The 14,504-nt window shown below is 43.3% G+C and overlaps 1 protein-coding gene across 1 annotated transcript in view; it reads right to left on the bottom strand.

Annotated features, from left to right (window-relative positions):
* LOC134141966 (unconventional myosin-X-like) overlaps positions 1-14,504 on the bottom strand; it is a 93,281-nt gene that overhangs the window by 33,553 nt on the left and 45,224 nt on the right. Inside the window, 4 exon segments of the mRNA XM_062578607.1 lie at positions 78-117; positions 3,595-3,900; positions 8,248-8,354; positions 14,316-14,430. Coding sequence (XP_062434591.1) covers positions 78-117; positions 3,595-3,900; positions 8,248-8,354; positions 14,316-14,430 — 568 coding nt within the window.

Raw genomic sequence — 14,504 nt, 5'->3', positions numbered from 1 at the left:
GGGAAAGCGTAGGCAACGGAGGACCCTTCATAGATCCTCAAAGGAGACATATGGAAAGAATAAATTACTCGACTTACCTGAGCCACCTGGAGTAGGGCATGCAGTTGCTCCTTTTCTCTGTTAAAAACAAGACATGATAGTCAGAAATACATGCAGCTCTCCTGTGTGAAGCTTTAAGTATTACATGGATGCATCATCTGTCCATGGTTAGGGTTAAAACGAGGTAGTTACTGTAAGAAGACTTAAGAGTTTTTGTAATTTAGTAAAACTTTGCAGTTGGCATGACATTTGTTGATACAACAAATTTTCCCCATGCACTTAACTTTCAGATCAATCAGGAAGTTGGATTAACTGGAACATGGGAGGAAGCATGTTGGATACAGTGACAGAAAGTCATATCAGTTAGATTCATGATAAACGTGCACTGAAGCCACTGAGCTTAGTGCGAAGTGCTGTAAGTCTTTGGATATTAAATGAGGCGCTACATGTGTAGTTGATAGATTTCAAAGCTCTGTGTTTGTTTTGTTAAAAAAGAACTATTATAACACAAGTGCTGAGACTGTGTTTTGTTTTGCATTCAGTGTACTATTTAAACCCAAGAAGAATTTACCAAACTTTTGTACTCTGCGAAATGACTAAGTGGAAGGCTTTCTATCCTGAAGACCTTGATCCTCCAGCTTACAAAACTTCTCAGTTTACAAATAAAAGCTGTAAGAGTCAGAGTTTGTTAGTAAACATGACTAAAGGAAGAAATTATCCCACAGTGCTGCATCCCCACTCAGAATCAAAAAGCTAGTACTATGACCACTTTGTCAGTGGTCAGCATGCTACAAGTAACTGAACTAGCAGACAGACAAATGCCAGGGTCATGCATATGCAATAGTAATAGGATGTGGCTGGATGGCAGCAGCTTCCCATAGCAACCACCGTGTAGCTAAATTCGGACAGGCAGTGGTAACTTTCAAACCTATAATTCAATCTCGCTCAGAACAGGAGGGGAACAACAGTTATTTCCCAGGCCCTACAGCTTTTCCCAGCCAAATTCTATATTGCAGCTGCAGGTCACAATGTCCTTAGACCTCTCACTTTCTCTCTTTTTCTTTCTCAGAAAAAAAAAGATCAGGACATGTTTATAATGAAAATTGACATAAGTGGGACCAAGATGGTTCCAGCACTATTGAAAAATCTCTACTGGTAACAGCAAATTAAACAACTGCCTTAACTGATTTAAGGGTCCAAGAGGCCGAGCCATTTCAGAGCAAATCAGACATACCAACTGCAACCTGCACACTAATTAGTTCAACTGTTCCTCCCATTCTGTAGGCTTCTGATACTTGCTGGTGTCCATCCATTCTCACACTTTCTGAAATGTGATACCTAAAACTAGGGACAGTATTCCAACTGAGGCCTTACCAATGCCAAGCAGAGCAAAAGAAATAGTCCACATCTTACAGAAACAGTCTTGCTTGTATATGGCATTTGCTTTCTCTCACTATAGCATAAACTGATGATTAATAATTGGCTTAAAGCCTCCAGACCACCTTCCTGATGTTGAACTAGTCATTCTTCCTCTTCTTTTTGTGTATTAACCCTTCCTAAGTGTAGATCTGCATACTTGCCTGTAGTGATCTGTGTTTTCCAGACCAAATCTTCAATTTGCCAAAATTATTTTGAACTGTAATCCTACACTTGTAGACCCTCACCAGATAGTATTATCTGGAAATCTAATAAGCATACTCATATTTCATCATCCAACCTATTATGAAAAAAATGCATTAATATCGCATCCAGCACACACTTCTAAAGAATCCCATCCAATATTTCTCTTTTATGTAACAGATAACTACTATTGTTTACACTTTTTCATCAGTTAAAACACCAACCCTACTCTGATTTCACCTACTTTTATTGAAACCACATTCCTCATACCGTCTTATGAGTATTGTCGGAATATGCCAAAGACCTTACTAAAATCAAGATACCTATCCCTCTTACAGCTTTTCCTTATTCACAAGACATGGCATAAGCTATCACAAAAAGTAGTAGTAGATAAATTTTATATTGTTTGTTCTTCAGAAATCCATGTTGGCTCTTACCTCCTTATCATCAAGCACTTACAACTGTTTCATTATTTATCTCAATATTTTCCTGCAATGGAGGTTAAGCTTACTGGTCCAGTATTCCTGGTTCTTCCTTTTCCCCATTTTAAAAGGGGATTAATTATATATGTGTTTTCCAGCTTTATGGAACCTCCACTACCATCCACAAAGGAGGAAAAAGAGAATAGCTGCTGATTCAAACTGCTTCAGACAGTTCTCAAAGTACCCAAACATTAATTTCACCAAATTCAGATGACTTCTTTTTAATCTGATTTATCCGAGTATTCTCTTAACATTTTCTTTCCCTGATAGGTTCTGAATTCTTGCACATCTGTATTGTGCTTAGTGTCCAATAGCTAATCTTTCTGGAGAAGACAAATAAAAACGTCATAAAGCACTTCAGCTTTCTCAGTATTATAATTTGTTCTTCCTATTAAATAGTAGACCAAATTGACCCTTGTCTCTCTTTTACTGTTACAATACATACAAAAATTGTTTTTTTTATTTTATTGCTTTATTTTCCTAGCTAGTTATATCTCAGTTTGCACCTTAGTCTTTCTAATTTTGTCTTTGCATGGGTGTGTTGGGTTTTTTTTCCCCTCTTGTTCTGAGTACATTAGCCAATTTCCAATTTCTGTGCACTTCCTTCTCATTTCTGAGGTTAAATCCTGAACTTGTAACAGAAGTCCAAAGTAAGAAACATAAAATAGCTATTTATGAAATGCTTAAAATATCACAAGATTTATTTGTTCAAATGTCTACAACTTTCCTGTAGCTGAAGTTTTATGCTTCTTAAAACAAAAGATTCTCTGGAGATGCCCAGTTGGGATAGGATGCAGGTAACCAAGCAGAGAACAGCCACTGGTATGTGATGTGCAGGAGTCTCAATAGGTGCACTGTCACTGTTCACAGACTGCACCTTTCCTTTTATCAGGTTAGCCTTTCCTTTTCCCCTCCTTACCTCTTGACCCACCTATTTCCCTGAAGAGAGCTACTGCAGCAGGAACAGGGAGACCATGTGTATTCCCAAGAGTGTAAGAACTGCAGCACCAGTACAGATGCATGCCCATCTTGCTTTCTGACTTGGCTTTTTGGGCAGACAAGAGACTTGTGAAGTCTGATGCTGTCTCACAGTGCTAATTCTCCATGTTTTGGAGGCCTGCATAAACCTTCCTCTACCACTGTGAAGGCAAGGACAAAAATATGCGTCTCTTTCCAGTCAGCCAGACCAACTCCTTCCCTCACACATACTGTGCTATGTGTGAGGCAAAGATACCCCAGAATTAGCTTTCCTAAAGGAGGCAGGACATTCCTTTTTCATCCTGCTTTTCCAGTCTGAGCCACCTGTTTCCCACCCCGTGTCTGCCCCAGCACTGGGACACTATCTCATGGAATTGCTGTCCCATGCTATTTGCACGCCAAGGCCGCAGACCCTCTCTTACACCTTGGCAGTTTCAGTGCTAGGGAACTTTGAGTGCAAGATACCATGTTGTACCTTTCTTTCACCTCTTCCGCTTCCTGTTTCCTCCTACGCGCCTCCTCTTCTTGCCATTGTCTTTCCTCTTCCTTTCTTCTGATCAATTCTTCCTCTTCTTGCCTCCTCCTCTCTTCCACTTCCAGTTTCCGTTGCTGTTCCTCCTGCAGCAGGTGCTGGTAGAGGCTGCGAGCCAGGTGGCCGCGCCAGTGCTTCTGCAGGATGACTGCAGCAGCCTTCAATCGCAGCAAAGTCTTCTTCCAGAAGTATGCTCGGTAGTTCTTTTGGATTATAACAACACTGGCTAACACCTTTTGATACTTCTTCCTAAAAACAGAACCAGACACTTAACAGGGCATGAAGCAGGACACATGCTGCATTTTCCATGCCCTGGTTTATCAGTCAACCTTATCAAATCTACAAATAAATGGACTTGGAATAATACTGCTCAGGAGTGACACAATCTCTTTTCCCCTGGTGTTGTTACCCATAAATCTTTTTCTCCTCTCTGTCCTCACTCCTACATCTGTCACTGATTTCTGTTTCCACAGGCATCTACTTTTGTAAAGACTACCTGAGGAAGACAGACAGGTATTTGGAACATGGAAAGAGATGATCCATGGGCCCAAAGCCTACTTGCACTGCATGCACATGCACACACACACTACATAAATAGCATGATCACTCAGTGTGGATTTATTATATAAAAACACACAAATGGCCTTGCTATACGTGAACAAATCTTGCCCTACCTTGCCCAGTATCTCATCTCTTAAGCAGTCAAAAGGAACTCCAAGAAAAGTGAGTTATAAAATGAGGCAAAAATAGATTTTTTCACATTAATATGGTATTATTTGGGGGAGAACAAAGCGATACAGGTTTGATTGCTGAATGTAAACCTGCTGACATAACAGGCTTCCATAAAGCATGTACTTATATTGAACAATGTTTTGCTTAAACAATAATAAAATCAAAATCAGCTTGGTTTAAACAAACTCAAAACATGGTTAGGGCCCAAAACAAAAGAATGATCATTCACTATGTTTCTAGTCTAGTGTAGTCCTAGAAGAGTCAGTTCTTGCTTCTGCATTACTGAATATATTTTTTTTTTTTACTAAGAACCTGAAATAGTAATAAAAAAAATCACTGGTGGAAGTCTGTACATGATACACAAACTGGGCAAATAACAAAAGAGTTACTGTTGCACAGTAATCTGGATCAATTTGTAAGCTAGATTCAAGCAAACATTAAACTATTAGAAAAAGCCAAACATAAGGTCCTGTATCAAAGAACCAAAGGCCAAACACACCTGATGAAGATTCTGTGCTAGGTATTAGAAAGTTAGGCCACAGCAGTCAGATGAAGGCAAACTCCCAATGCAATGCTATAGAAAAAAGGCTACTGGGATTTTTGTACTTGCAAGCAAGAAAATTGTGTAGGAGGGAACTGCACTGCTACTTCTATCTTGTGTTTGGTGCTAGCACTCTGCTTCAAGAGCAATGTTAGAATCTCATGTGATTTCTGAGAAAACAAAACCAGAACCAGAAATCCTGGATTACAGAAAAAGAGATTACCTTGGAAAAGAAAAGGTTAGGGAACACCTTGATCCCAGTAAAAATACCCACATGAGAATCATTTTTGGAGCATTTCTATTTATCTGTAGGGGGACAAGGGGAACAAGATTCAATTGACTTGAAGCTGAAGTCTATTCAGACTGGAAACAATCTGCATATTTTTAAAGCAACTGAAGAGATTTATACACCTTACTTAATATATACCTTGCTGTAGTAAAATTATCACTGGTATTATCTGAATCAAAATCTACCCTACTCCAAGCCAGAACTTGCACAGGGAAATTCTATGGCCTATTTTACACAGTAGCTTAGACCAGCAGGCTGCAGTAATCCTGTGAGGTTTTACAGTCCTAGAAAGCATGCTGGAAATAGTACAGCATTTTCACATATCCTTCACATGGACCTTCTGCAACCCCCTGAAGACACACTTCAAAATCCCCTTCCTGGCAAACAAACCCTCTTCAAATGGCAAACAGGGGCTCATGCTGACAGCTTGCCACCTCCTTGCACATCAGATACATCAGCCTAGTCAATAAAATCAGGGGAGGGGTGCAAATAGCTGTAGTGTGCAGAGGTCACTTTTTTTTTTTCTATAAAGATGAAGTCAAAGGAAGGAAACACAGAAAAAAAGAGAAGAGGTGGTAAGAATTAGGAGGTTTTTGATGAATTGCTTTTGGGCTGTAGTTCTCTCATTCCTACTCCTGCTGTCTTCCCTGCCTCCTGCACATGGGGTGTGAACAGCTGCACATGCACCCTCTGCTAAGGCAGATAAGTGCATCAAAAAGGGCACTCTGACTTCTACAAAATGCATCTGCCAGAAACTCTGTCGAGTGCAACATGTGCCAAGCCCTGCCCAGCTACAGGCTGGCTCTGCCTGCTAATCTGCCGGACTGAAGTGCCCACTCCTTCCTCATGACCACAGCAGAGCTCACAGGCGCCATTCAGCTGGAGCTGCTGCACACAGCCCAAGTTTCACTCTCTATGTTCAGCTTTCACTCTCCCTCTTGCATTGCCCAAACAAATTCAGCCTGCAACCCACATAGAGGAGTTGGGAGACATCCTGACCACATATCACAAGAGAGGGCAGCATGACTGCAGGTTCCAAGGCTGCCTTTGGAATTTAATTAATTATTCTTTTGATGAACTATAGTTGGCAGTTATGTCTCCAAGGACCAGAGACCACATCACTATCAAGTAATTTCCTATCGTCTTCTCACCTTGAGCAATGAAGTCCTGCAGGATCCAGAGACAATGCCAAATTTATACTAAATATTATTCATGGGCCTTGCAAGCCTAGGAATGGTTTTGTGCATGGTGAAGCTGTTACCTACAGCTCAGAGCTCCATGGTTTTGCTACAGATAATAGGGTCATTTGCATGGGCTAGATTTTTTTAATCTTACACTTTAGTGACCATTCAGAGACACTAGGCTACTAGCAGAGAGAACAAAGCAAACCATCCATTGCTAAGGGCAGCTTCCTAAGGCTCTCTGAAGAAGTTCACAAAGGAGAAATCAGTAAAATCCTTCTTCTGGCACATGTACCCTTCTTTACTAGCCTACTTTGTATGAGACCAAACAAATTTAAATACCCTTGTCCTTGTAAAGCAAACAGAAATAGTATCAAGCAGCACTTGCTGGTACCCCTTACCTCTGTCCACCTCTGCACAGATTGTTCGCCACTTGCCCAGATGAACTCCCTCCCACTGGACCTTCTCCAATACAGGTAGCAGGGCAACTGGAAACTCTTCATAGAAAAGTTCCAGTCTCTCTCCCTTGCTCTTTTCTCACTCCCTGCTCTCCTCCCCTGCAAAGCCCAGTTGCCTCCAGCTGCTCTGTGAGGATTTCCACTCTGGCTGCACAAACACGGCTTGTCTGAAGATGAGACTTGGAAGAACAACATGTGGGACAAGGAATCCAGATCTGCAGACTGGAGGGCCACAGGATTTCTAGCCAAGAGGAACTCTGCTGCAACATTATCTCCATCACAGCCCTGCAAAGCCAGCAGTTACCTTACCAGGAACTCAGAAAAGCAATAATCCAGTTTGCATGCAGTGGTGTTTCCCAGAAAAATCAATCTTTCTGTGCATATTAATCCTTACTCTTCTCTCCAAGTGACAGACACAAAGTAAAATAGAGCAGAGGCCCTGACACAACTTGCAATCTCATATACAAACAATAGAGCTAGCTCATTTGTCTTCCTAAGGGGAAAGAAATAAAGGAATAAAAGCCCCTGAGACCAGTGTATATTTTGCTGATATGCCACACTGGCAAGGCAAAGTAAAACCTTTGCACACATTTCCCAAAGTCAAATGAGCTACCTGGTGTAACTGGAGCTCTAATAAGAGTGCCTGCTGAAACAGCTCTGCTGACCAGGGATTTCACCTCCTCACACTCCTGACTGACAGGTGTGTGCAGCAGAGACTAGCCAGGAAAGAGCATCTTACTGGGATTAAGTGTGCGCACCACAGCCATTAAGGAGTCAGCTGTTACACTGGCTGCAAGGGGCAGAGGAGGGGCAGTTTGCAGTTGGTTATCCCAACCCTCCCCTGGTCAGGTGCAAAAGGGAGCGGCTGAGAGGAGATTACTGGTGCAAAGCTGGCCAAAAACCAATTTTGAAGAGTTAATTAAAAGGAGAGGGAGATCACGAGGCAAACAGGCAGGGCAAGGAAAGAGTGTGAGCAAAAGCAGAGCTGAGAGTGAAGAAGTGATATGCAGAGGGAGCAGTAAATAGAGTTGACAGGCATAAGGGAAAGGAGGGGACTGAAAGCATAGGTGGAGCCCAGCCTGGAGTGCCCTGAAGGCAAGGAAAAGGTGCCTTCAGAGCCAGGCAATGGGTACAGAGTCCCTGCAGAAGCCTATTGAGCAGAGCAGGAGGGAAGGTAGCAAGTGTGTGCAGAATTCAAGAAGAGGTGGCAAAGGTACAGGAAAGGTTGGGCAGAACTGGTACTGGTGGAGGAGAGGGCAGATGCTGCAGCTCACCCTTGCAGTAAAGGGGGGGGAGGAGGGAAGGGATGGCAAGGAGACTAGAGAGCAAAGTAAGGGGTCAAGGTGATCCCAGGCACACAAGCAAAGGGATGGTGGGGCAGCCCACAGCACTGACCTTGCCATGTAGCCCAAGATGTGGGCCCGGATGACTATAGCTGCTTTCCTCAACTCCTCTTCCCGATCCTTCTCCAGCTTCTGCTCAAGAGCTTCCTTCAGGAAAACCTGACGCCAAGGGGAGGAGTTTCAATAAACACAAAGAGAGGAAAGAAGTCAGTCCCCGGGAGAGCCGGGAGATTTCATCCCCTGTGACCAGCACAGAGTGCGCTCTAGGTACTGGTGCCTACAAGCTCTGCTGCAGGCGCTCCAGCACCAGCTTTGGTGCTTTGCCCCCTTGGGTGCCTTTACTCATAGCACCGGGAAAAAGTTTTGCAACGACATGAGCTAAACTCCCTGCCCAACCCCCGCCTCCTTTCACTCTGGTCAAGACTTAAAAGAGAGAGAGGGAGGGAGCAGAGGAAGGAGGGAAAAACGAGGGAGGAGGAGAGCCTGTGCTTGTGCCTGTTATTAACTCTTTCCCAGCTGACAGCTTTCCCTGCACAATCTGGTACCTCCCTGCAGCAGGCACTGAGACCAACTTCGATGATTAAATATTTTGAAAAGAAACTCCGTATTTCAAGAAAAGGGAAGAAAGTCCACATTTCCAGAAAAGGGAAGAACATTTAGATTTCTAGACTCTAGGGAGCAATCTGATCAACAGTCTTACTGTGAGGCAGCAGGACAGGTGAAAGTCCTGCTGTGAAGCAACACTGAGCATACTCCATCCCACCCTGCTCTGCACAGGAGCTGAAGCACTCCACCAATCTCCAGGAACTCTGATCTGAAGTTCAGCAGTGCAGCATGCATTAGAGGGAACTGACCCCCCAGGAGGAGAGGTCTCCAAGTTATTGTATTAGTGGTTGTACTTCGGGGTCTAATATTTTCTCTAGCATCCTCCATCACCTGTATTTCAAATCTCTTCTCAGTGCTTAAAGCTTGGATGAGGGAAGGCAGTGCTATCTTAGAGATGAAGGAACTGAGATACAAGCAAGATAAGAGTATGTTTACATGAATTGTGCTGACATATCTGAGCTACTTTAAATCAGCTGCCTTGCCTGATGTTAGCACAGAGTTCTGCACAGACCACTTGCTGAAATACATGCTTAGCCATTTGAGAAGGTCTGCAGCCTCCACAGAGCTCTGTAGCACTATGGGTACACTGTTAGCTGTACCCAGGCTAGATTAAAGTTGGCTGAGCTATGTCCGAACAAGCCGCAGTCACAGCCGGGACTGCCATATGGCCATGCTCGTGTGACCTGCCTGACATTGGCTAAGTCACTGCTGTGGCCAGCAAGAGATCCAAGTCCCCTAGGAAAGTGCTGCCACACTTATTAAAGCACTGCCATGAGCACAGGCTGTGAACTTGCACTCACCAGTTGGCAGAAATACCTTAATTAGTAAAACTTACAAATTCACTTGTTCTGTTTGGCTGTGCTGAGGGGTAATAGGGACATTCAGAGATTTGAATGGTCATTTAGTCTAGTGTTCTGCATAATGTCTTCCCCTCTCCACCGACCTTCCCTTATGTCTCTGTGTATTTTCCCTTCCACCACTGATTTTAGCCTTATCACTTATTTAGGCTCCTTCCCTTTCCCCCTCCCCTTCCAAAAACCATCACATACTGAAGCCTCTCCCTGAGTTAGTGCTCATTGCCACCGGCTTCCTTGGACTCAGCTTTCTCCTGGGGTGCAGTTTGCATTAAAATGGCCTTAAGAAATTGTCTGTTTTGAAATGACTAAGTAACCATCTACCAAGTAACTTTCTTTTAAAGTTCATTATCAAGGTACTGCCAACCATGAAGTTGGCATCTTTCCCTGCATGTGTGCCTCCACTTCCTCTGTCAGCCCTTTAAAGACTTCTTTGAGACAGGGATTGCTCTTTCCATTACATTTGGATGTGGTCTTGAACACTAAGGACGTTTAAAGAATGAAACAGCAGTCACCCTTTTCAAGAATGCAACATGCAGAGCACTGGACACTTAATCCATTATTGTCACCACGTTGCAAAAATATTTAGTCCATCGGTATTTCACTAGCAAGTACAGACTTGGTTGTGCCAGTGAAGAGGAAAAACAACAACAAAAAAAATTTTGAGGTTTGCAGAGTTCAACAAGACCCACCTATTATGATAGAGCTTTTTATACATGCTTGGAGGTGAAGGGTTAATCTCAAATGAGATGAGGCTTGAAGAGGCTTGAAAACAATACCTAGCTATAACCTGCTGACATTTTGATGGGTTATTTTTAGCCTCCTGTAGATGACAAGAAAGAGTAAAATGAATTCAAATCTAGAAATATTTTTGACATGCTCTGCAGAGAATTTGACTGTTTCTCGGTTGTAATTCATGGTCACTTTCTGAAAACATGGGCTCATTTTCACCTAAAGAAGGAATGATTAGCCAAAACATCGTATTCACTCATACTAGATTCTGACCAGGGTTTAAACCACAGTGCAGCAGCAGACTAAATGACTATGTTCTTCACAACACTCATAGCGTGCACTGTCAGTACAGCCATGAACACGTGCGAAGGTTTTGTGCAGATCACCAGACACAAATTTAACTCTGTGTGCACCCATGTGTAGAGATGTATGGGTGTGATCCTGTGACTCCCCAGGGGATGATATTGGGAAAGGAAGAAGTGGATCACTGTGACCTGGAAGACACAGTCACATACAGAACCCTCCTCCAACAAACAGGCCCTGCAAAATGGCAGTTAAATGCTTTCAAACAGTAAGAATTACTGCATTAAACAGCTTTAGGAAATCTGTGTTTTGAGCATGGGTGAATATGGCAGAAGGGCCAAGAGCATGGAGGGAAAGGCATGAACCTGTGAGCCTCAGTGCTGCTGCTTCATCCAAGCATATTCCCAGTGAAGACCAGGATCCTTAGCCTAGATCTTCCGTTATCACACTGCCCGTCTGAATCCAAGTCCTCACCTCCACCACACCACTGGATAAAACCTGCCTTACATACATCAATATTTCTTATAAACAGTAATTTGACAATTGCCAGCACAGCAGCTGCTCTATTCTTAATGAAAAACACAAAGATCATCCTGCCCTTCCTCCCCTATTTCCTTTCCCAAGCTTCACAATCCCCTGAACTAATTCACAGAGTCTTTTCCTTCCTCCTCCAAACAATTGCTAGGGATATAATTATCCTTCCATTCATTCTGCAGGAAGTATTCCCCCTTCTATAAGCCTTGCTCCTCATGTACCCCCTATACTCCTTCCCAGGTTACATCCCCTGCTGGCTTGTCACACCTTTCTCAGTTGCCACTCCTGGCTCCATGACTCAAGGTCAGTTCTCAGCTGGTACCAGACACTGCAGTCTGGGTACCAGAGCTGCACAGCAGCAGCAGTGGCAGCAAGAGCACATCGGGGCACTTTCTCTCTAGGACAGCGACCTGATGCTCTATGTACTTTGACTGGTAGCTTCACTTCACCCTCACCCAAAAACCAGGGCTGTTTTCTTCATCAGCCCAAGTATTCCAGCCCTGTGTTATCTAGCGCTAACAGAAATATGAATGCAGACAAAGCACTTTGTAATCCAAAGACGAGACACAACAGCTGGATCCAGGCAGCAGGGAAGAGACTACTAGGAAACAGCACTGTTCCGTGAGGCTGGCAGCAGCCTCCCTGCCTTCATACGACCAGGCTTCCTGGAGGCACTGCCACGAAGGAGGGTCTGCAAGGGAACAGTGAAATGGCTTTGCCACCACCTAAGCATGCTGAAGGATGAGAAGCGACTCATCCAACAGATAAAATGGCAAAGCAACAGCGCCTTGAGCAGCTGGGGGCTGGCCAGTCTTCAGCATGCTGAGATATGGCACCAAGGGTAGAACAGGCCAGTACAGGCTTGCAGAGATATATTCCTTAAAATAAGGAAAAGTGCACCCCTCTGCCAAGGTACATACCTCTAATCCAAACTGTGCAGAAAATAAAATTACTTCTGTGACCAAACAAGACAGCCCAACTGCTTCCTAGCTGATTCTAACTTTCCTTCTCAATCATAAAGGAATAAAGAGATCCAAAGACTGTCATTTTTAATTATTTCTTTCTCCGCACAGTAGTTGGACCCAATAGTGACCAGTGTACTGGCAAGAGAGACTGGTGTTTACCAAAAATGCTCCATCCAGGCATTTAGCCAATTTTTACTCTCTAGGACAGAAGCATTCAAAAATATTAAATGAGCATATATCCAGTGTTTTGGTAAAATTCAAATAAAAATTATTTGCTACAATCTACTATCAGTTTTGTTTTTCCAGAAGGATTGTTTTTGCATGTAAAGTAGTGAGTAAAAACAGTCTTATGGTCTCAGGCCTTCAGGATGCACAACAGGGAATAAAGAGAAAAAGGATCCTATTGCTGCCAATGGCTCAAGGCAGCCTGGATGTCCTGCTTGTCATCAGTCTGTTGTAATCTCTGGACTCTAGCTACACTTATAAATAACCTTGTATATTCTACATGTCGGTCCTTGCATGCATTTCTCTCCTGCCCTTGTTGTAGGGAGCCCAGCCGTCTCCCATCTCCTGTCACACTAGGAAGAAAATTCAAACTCCCTGTTTATGAGCTCTAACCAATCCTCTCTAAAGCTGCCCAGGCACAAGCAGCTCTGCAGCATACACACTCCACACCAGCTGTAGCACTAAAATGCTGGGATAGTGGCAGCCACTTGAGCAGTATGGGTTAACTAGAGAGAAAAATGACTGAAATGCTTGTTGGTTTGCAGGGACCAGTGAAGATATACAACGTTCCCTAATCAAAGGTGGAGGACACTTGAATTCCAGACTGGAAATGTGGCTAAGTGATAAGACCTTTCTTGGACATTAGTGTAGTCATGCAAAGGAAGGTTTTAGAAACTGCAGGTTAACCCATCCCCTTCCCATAACAATGGCCAGAGGTTTCCTTGGTTGTCATGTGTCTCACAGCCCTGGCTGCCAGCTGGGCTCCCACCACTCTTAGAGGAGGAGAGAGATCTCACCCCCTAATAAGTGAATAGCTGTAATTTTTCTTATGAAATGATTGCTCAGAGCAGCAAGTCTCATTATCTGATTTCCACAAATTAAATGTAACATCCACTAGAATCACTTCCAGTTCCATTGTGACCCTTAAAATATTCTGAATTACACTTTCGAAGCAAAAGTGCTGATTGCTTTGATGGACCATTGTCTGCTGTCTCTGAATACAGACTGCATACTTACCACTTAGAAATGCTATCTGCATTGCACATCCATTTTCAAATATTTCTGGAAGAATCTACTAGAGTATACAGAAAGTTGTGATTCAGACTCAATTCCCCACTGCCAGATTTCTCACTGGTCAGATTCTGCAGTGATCTACCTTACAATACTTGCATCTATTCTTGTGCGAAGCTGTCTCAAAGCCTCAAAAAATTCAGGCTGAAACACCCAGCTCCCCTCTGCTACATGGAAGATAAAGGATAATGGCACACTTCCAGCTGAGTGAAGAAAAAGAAAAAAGGGAGGGTAGGGGACTTCCCCAGGTGAGAGATAAGTGTTAAACATTCACCAGTATAGAAACAAAACCTGGGTTATGCAAGTGAGGAAAAGCATTCAGATATCTTTTCATAGAAAATGTACGCTAACGTGTGCGCTAACTCCACAAACCATCAGCTAAGCATCCACAGCAGAAAACTGTCACACATCTGGCCATCTAGCTACCCATTCACAGTTAAGGTATCTACCAAACAGTAGCTCACTGCCTCCTACAAGAGTTTTGGTTAGCCAAGTGTAGTGAAATATTTGACAGAAGAGGCCACAGTTAACTGCACACACTGTAGGTGCTTACAATAACCCCCAAACTTGCTCTGCTCAGTTCTTTTAAAATTGCACCAGACAAAACAAAATTGATCTGCCTTGGTCAATGAGAAAGATTTTAGACAAAAGCCTTCTCCATCTTTAGGTACATAATATAGGAAACATTTGAGATGCTACAGATCAATAGTATAAGCACTTACTGGGTCTTTGCTACTTCTACTGACTTGAACTTCCCAGATGCAATTGCATCCCCTTGCAGCAGGAACTGAGCCATTCCTCATCTGCCCTGCCCCACGCTGAGGAAGTACCTTGGTTTTACCCAGCTGCCATTGTTTCTTGCTGCTGTCATAGGTCTGAAGAAGCCCTGTACACATAGCTTTGCTGTTGTCTAAGGCACTTGGTTCCTTCACAAGCATCTTGTACCTAAGAACCAAACAAAATGTCATGATTATGCATGAAAGTTAGCCTCCTTCCATTAGTTCTTCCTCCCTCTCAGA

This window comes from Rhea pennata, chromosome 6, assembly GCF_028389875.1.
Source record: "Rhea pennata isolate bPtePen1 chromosome 6, bPtePen1.pri, whole genome shotgun sequence".
NCBI lineage: Eukaryota > Metazoa > Chordata > Aves > Rheiformes > Rheidae > Rhea > Rhea pennata.
The sequence above is the reverse complement of the archived record's forward strand: the minus strand, read 5'-3'. Positions and strand labels throughout refer to the sequence as shown.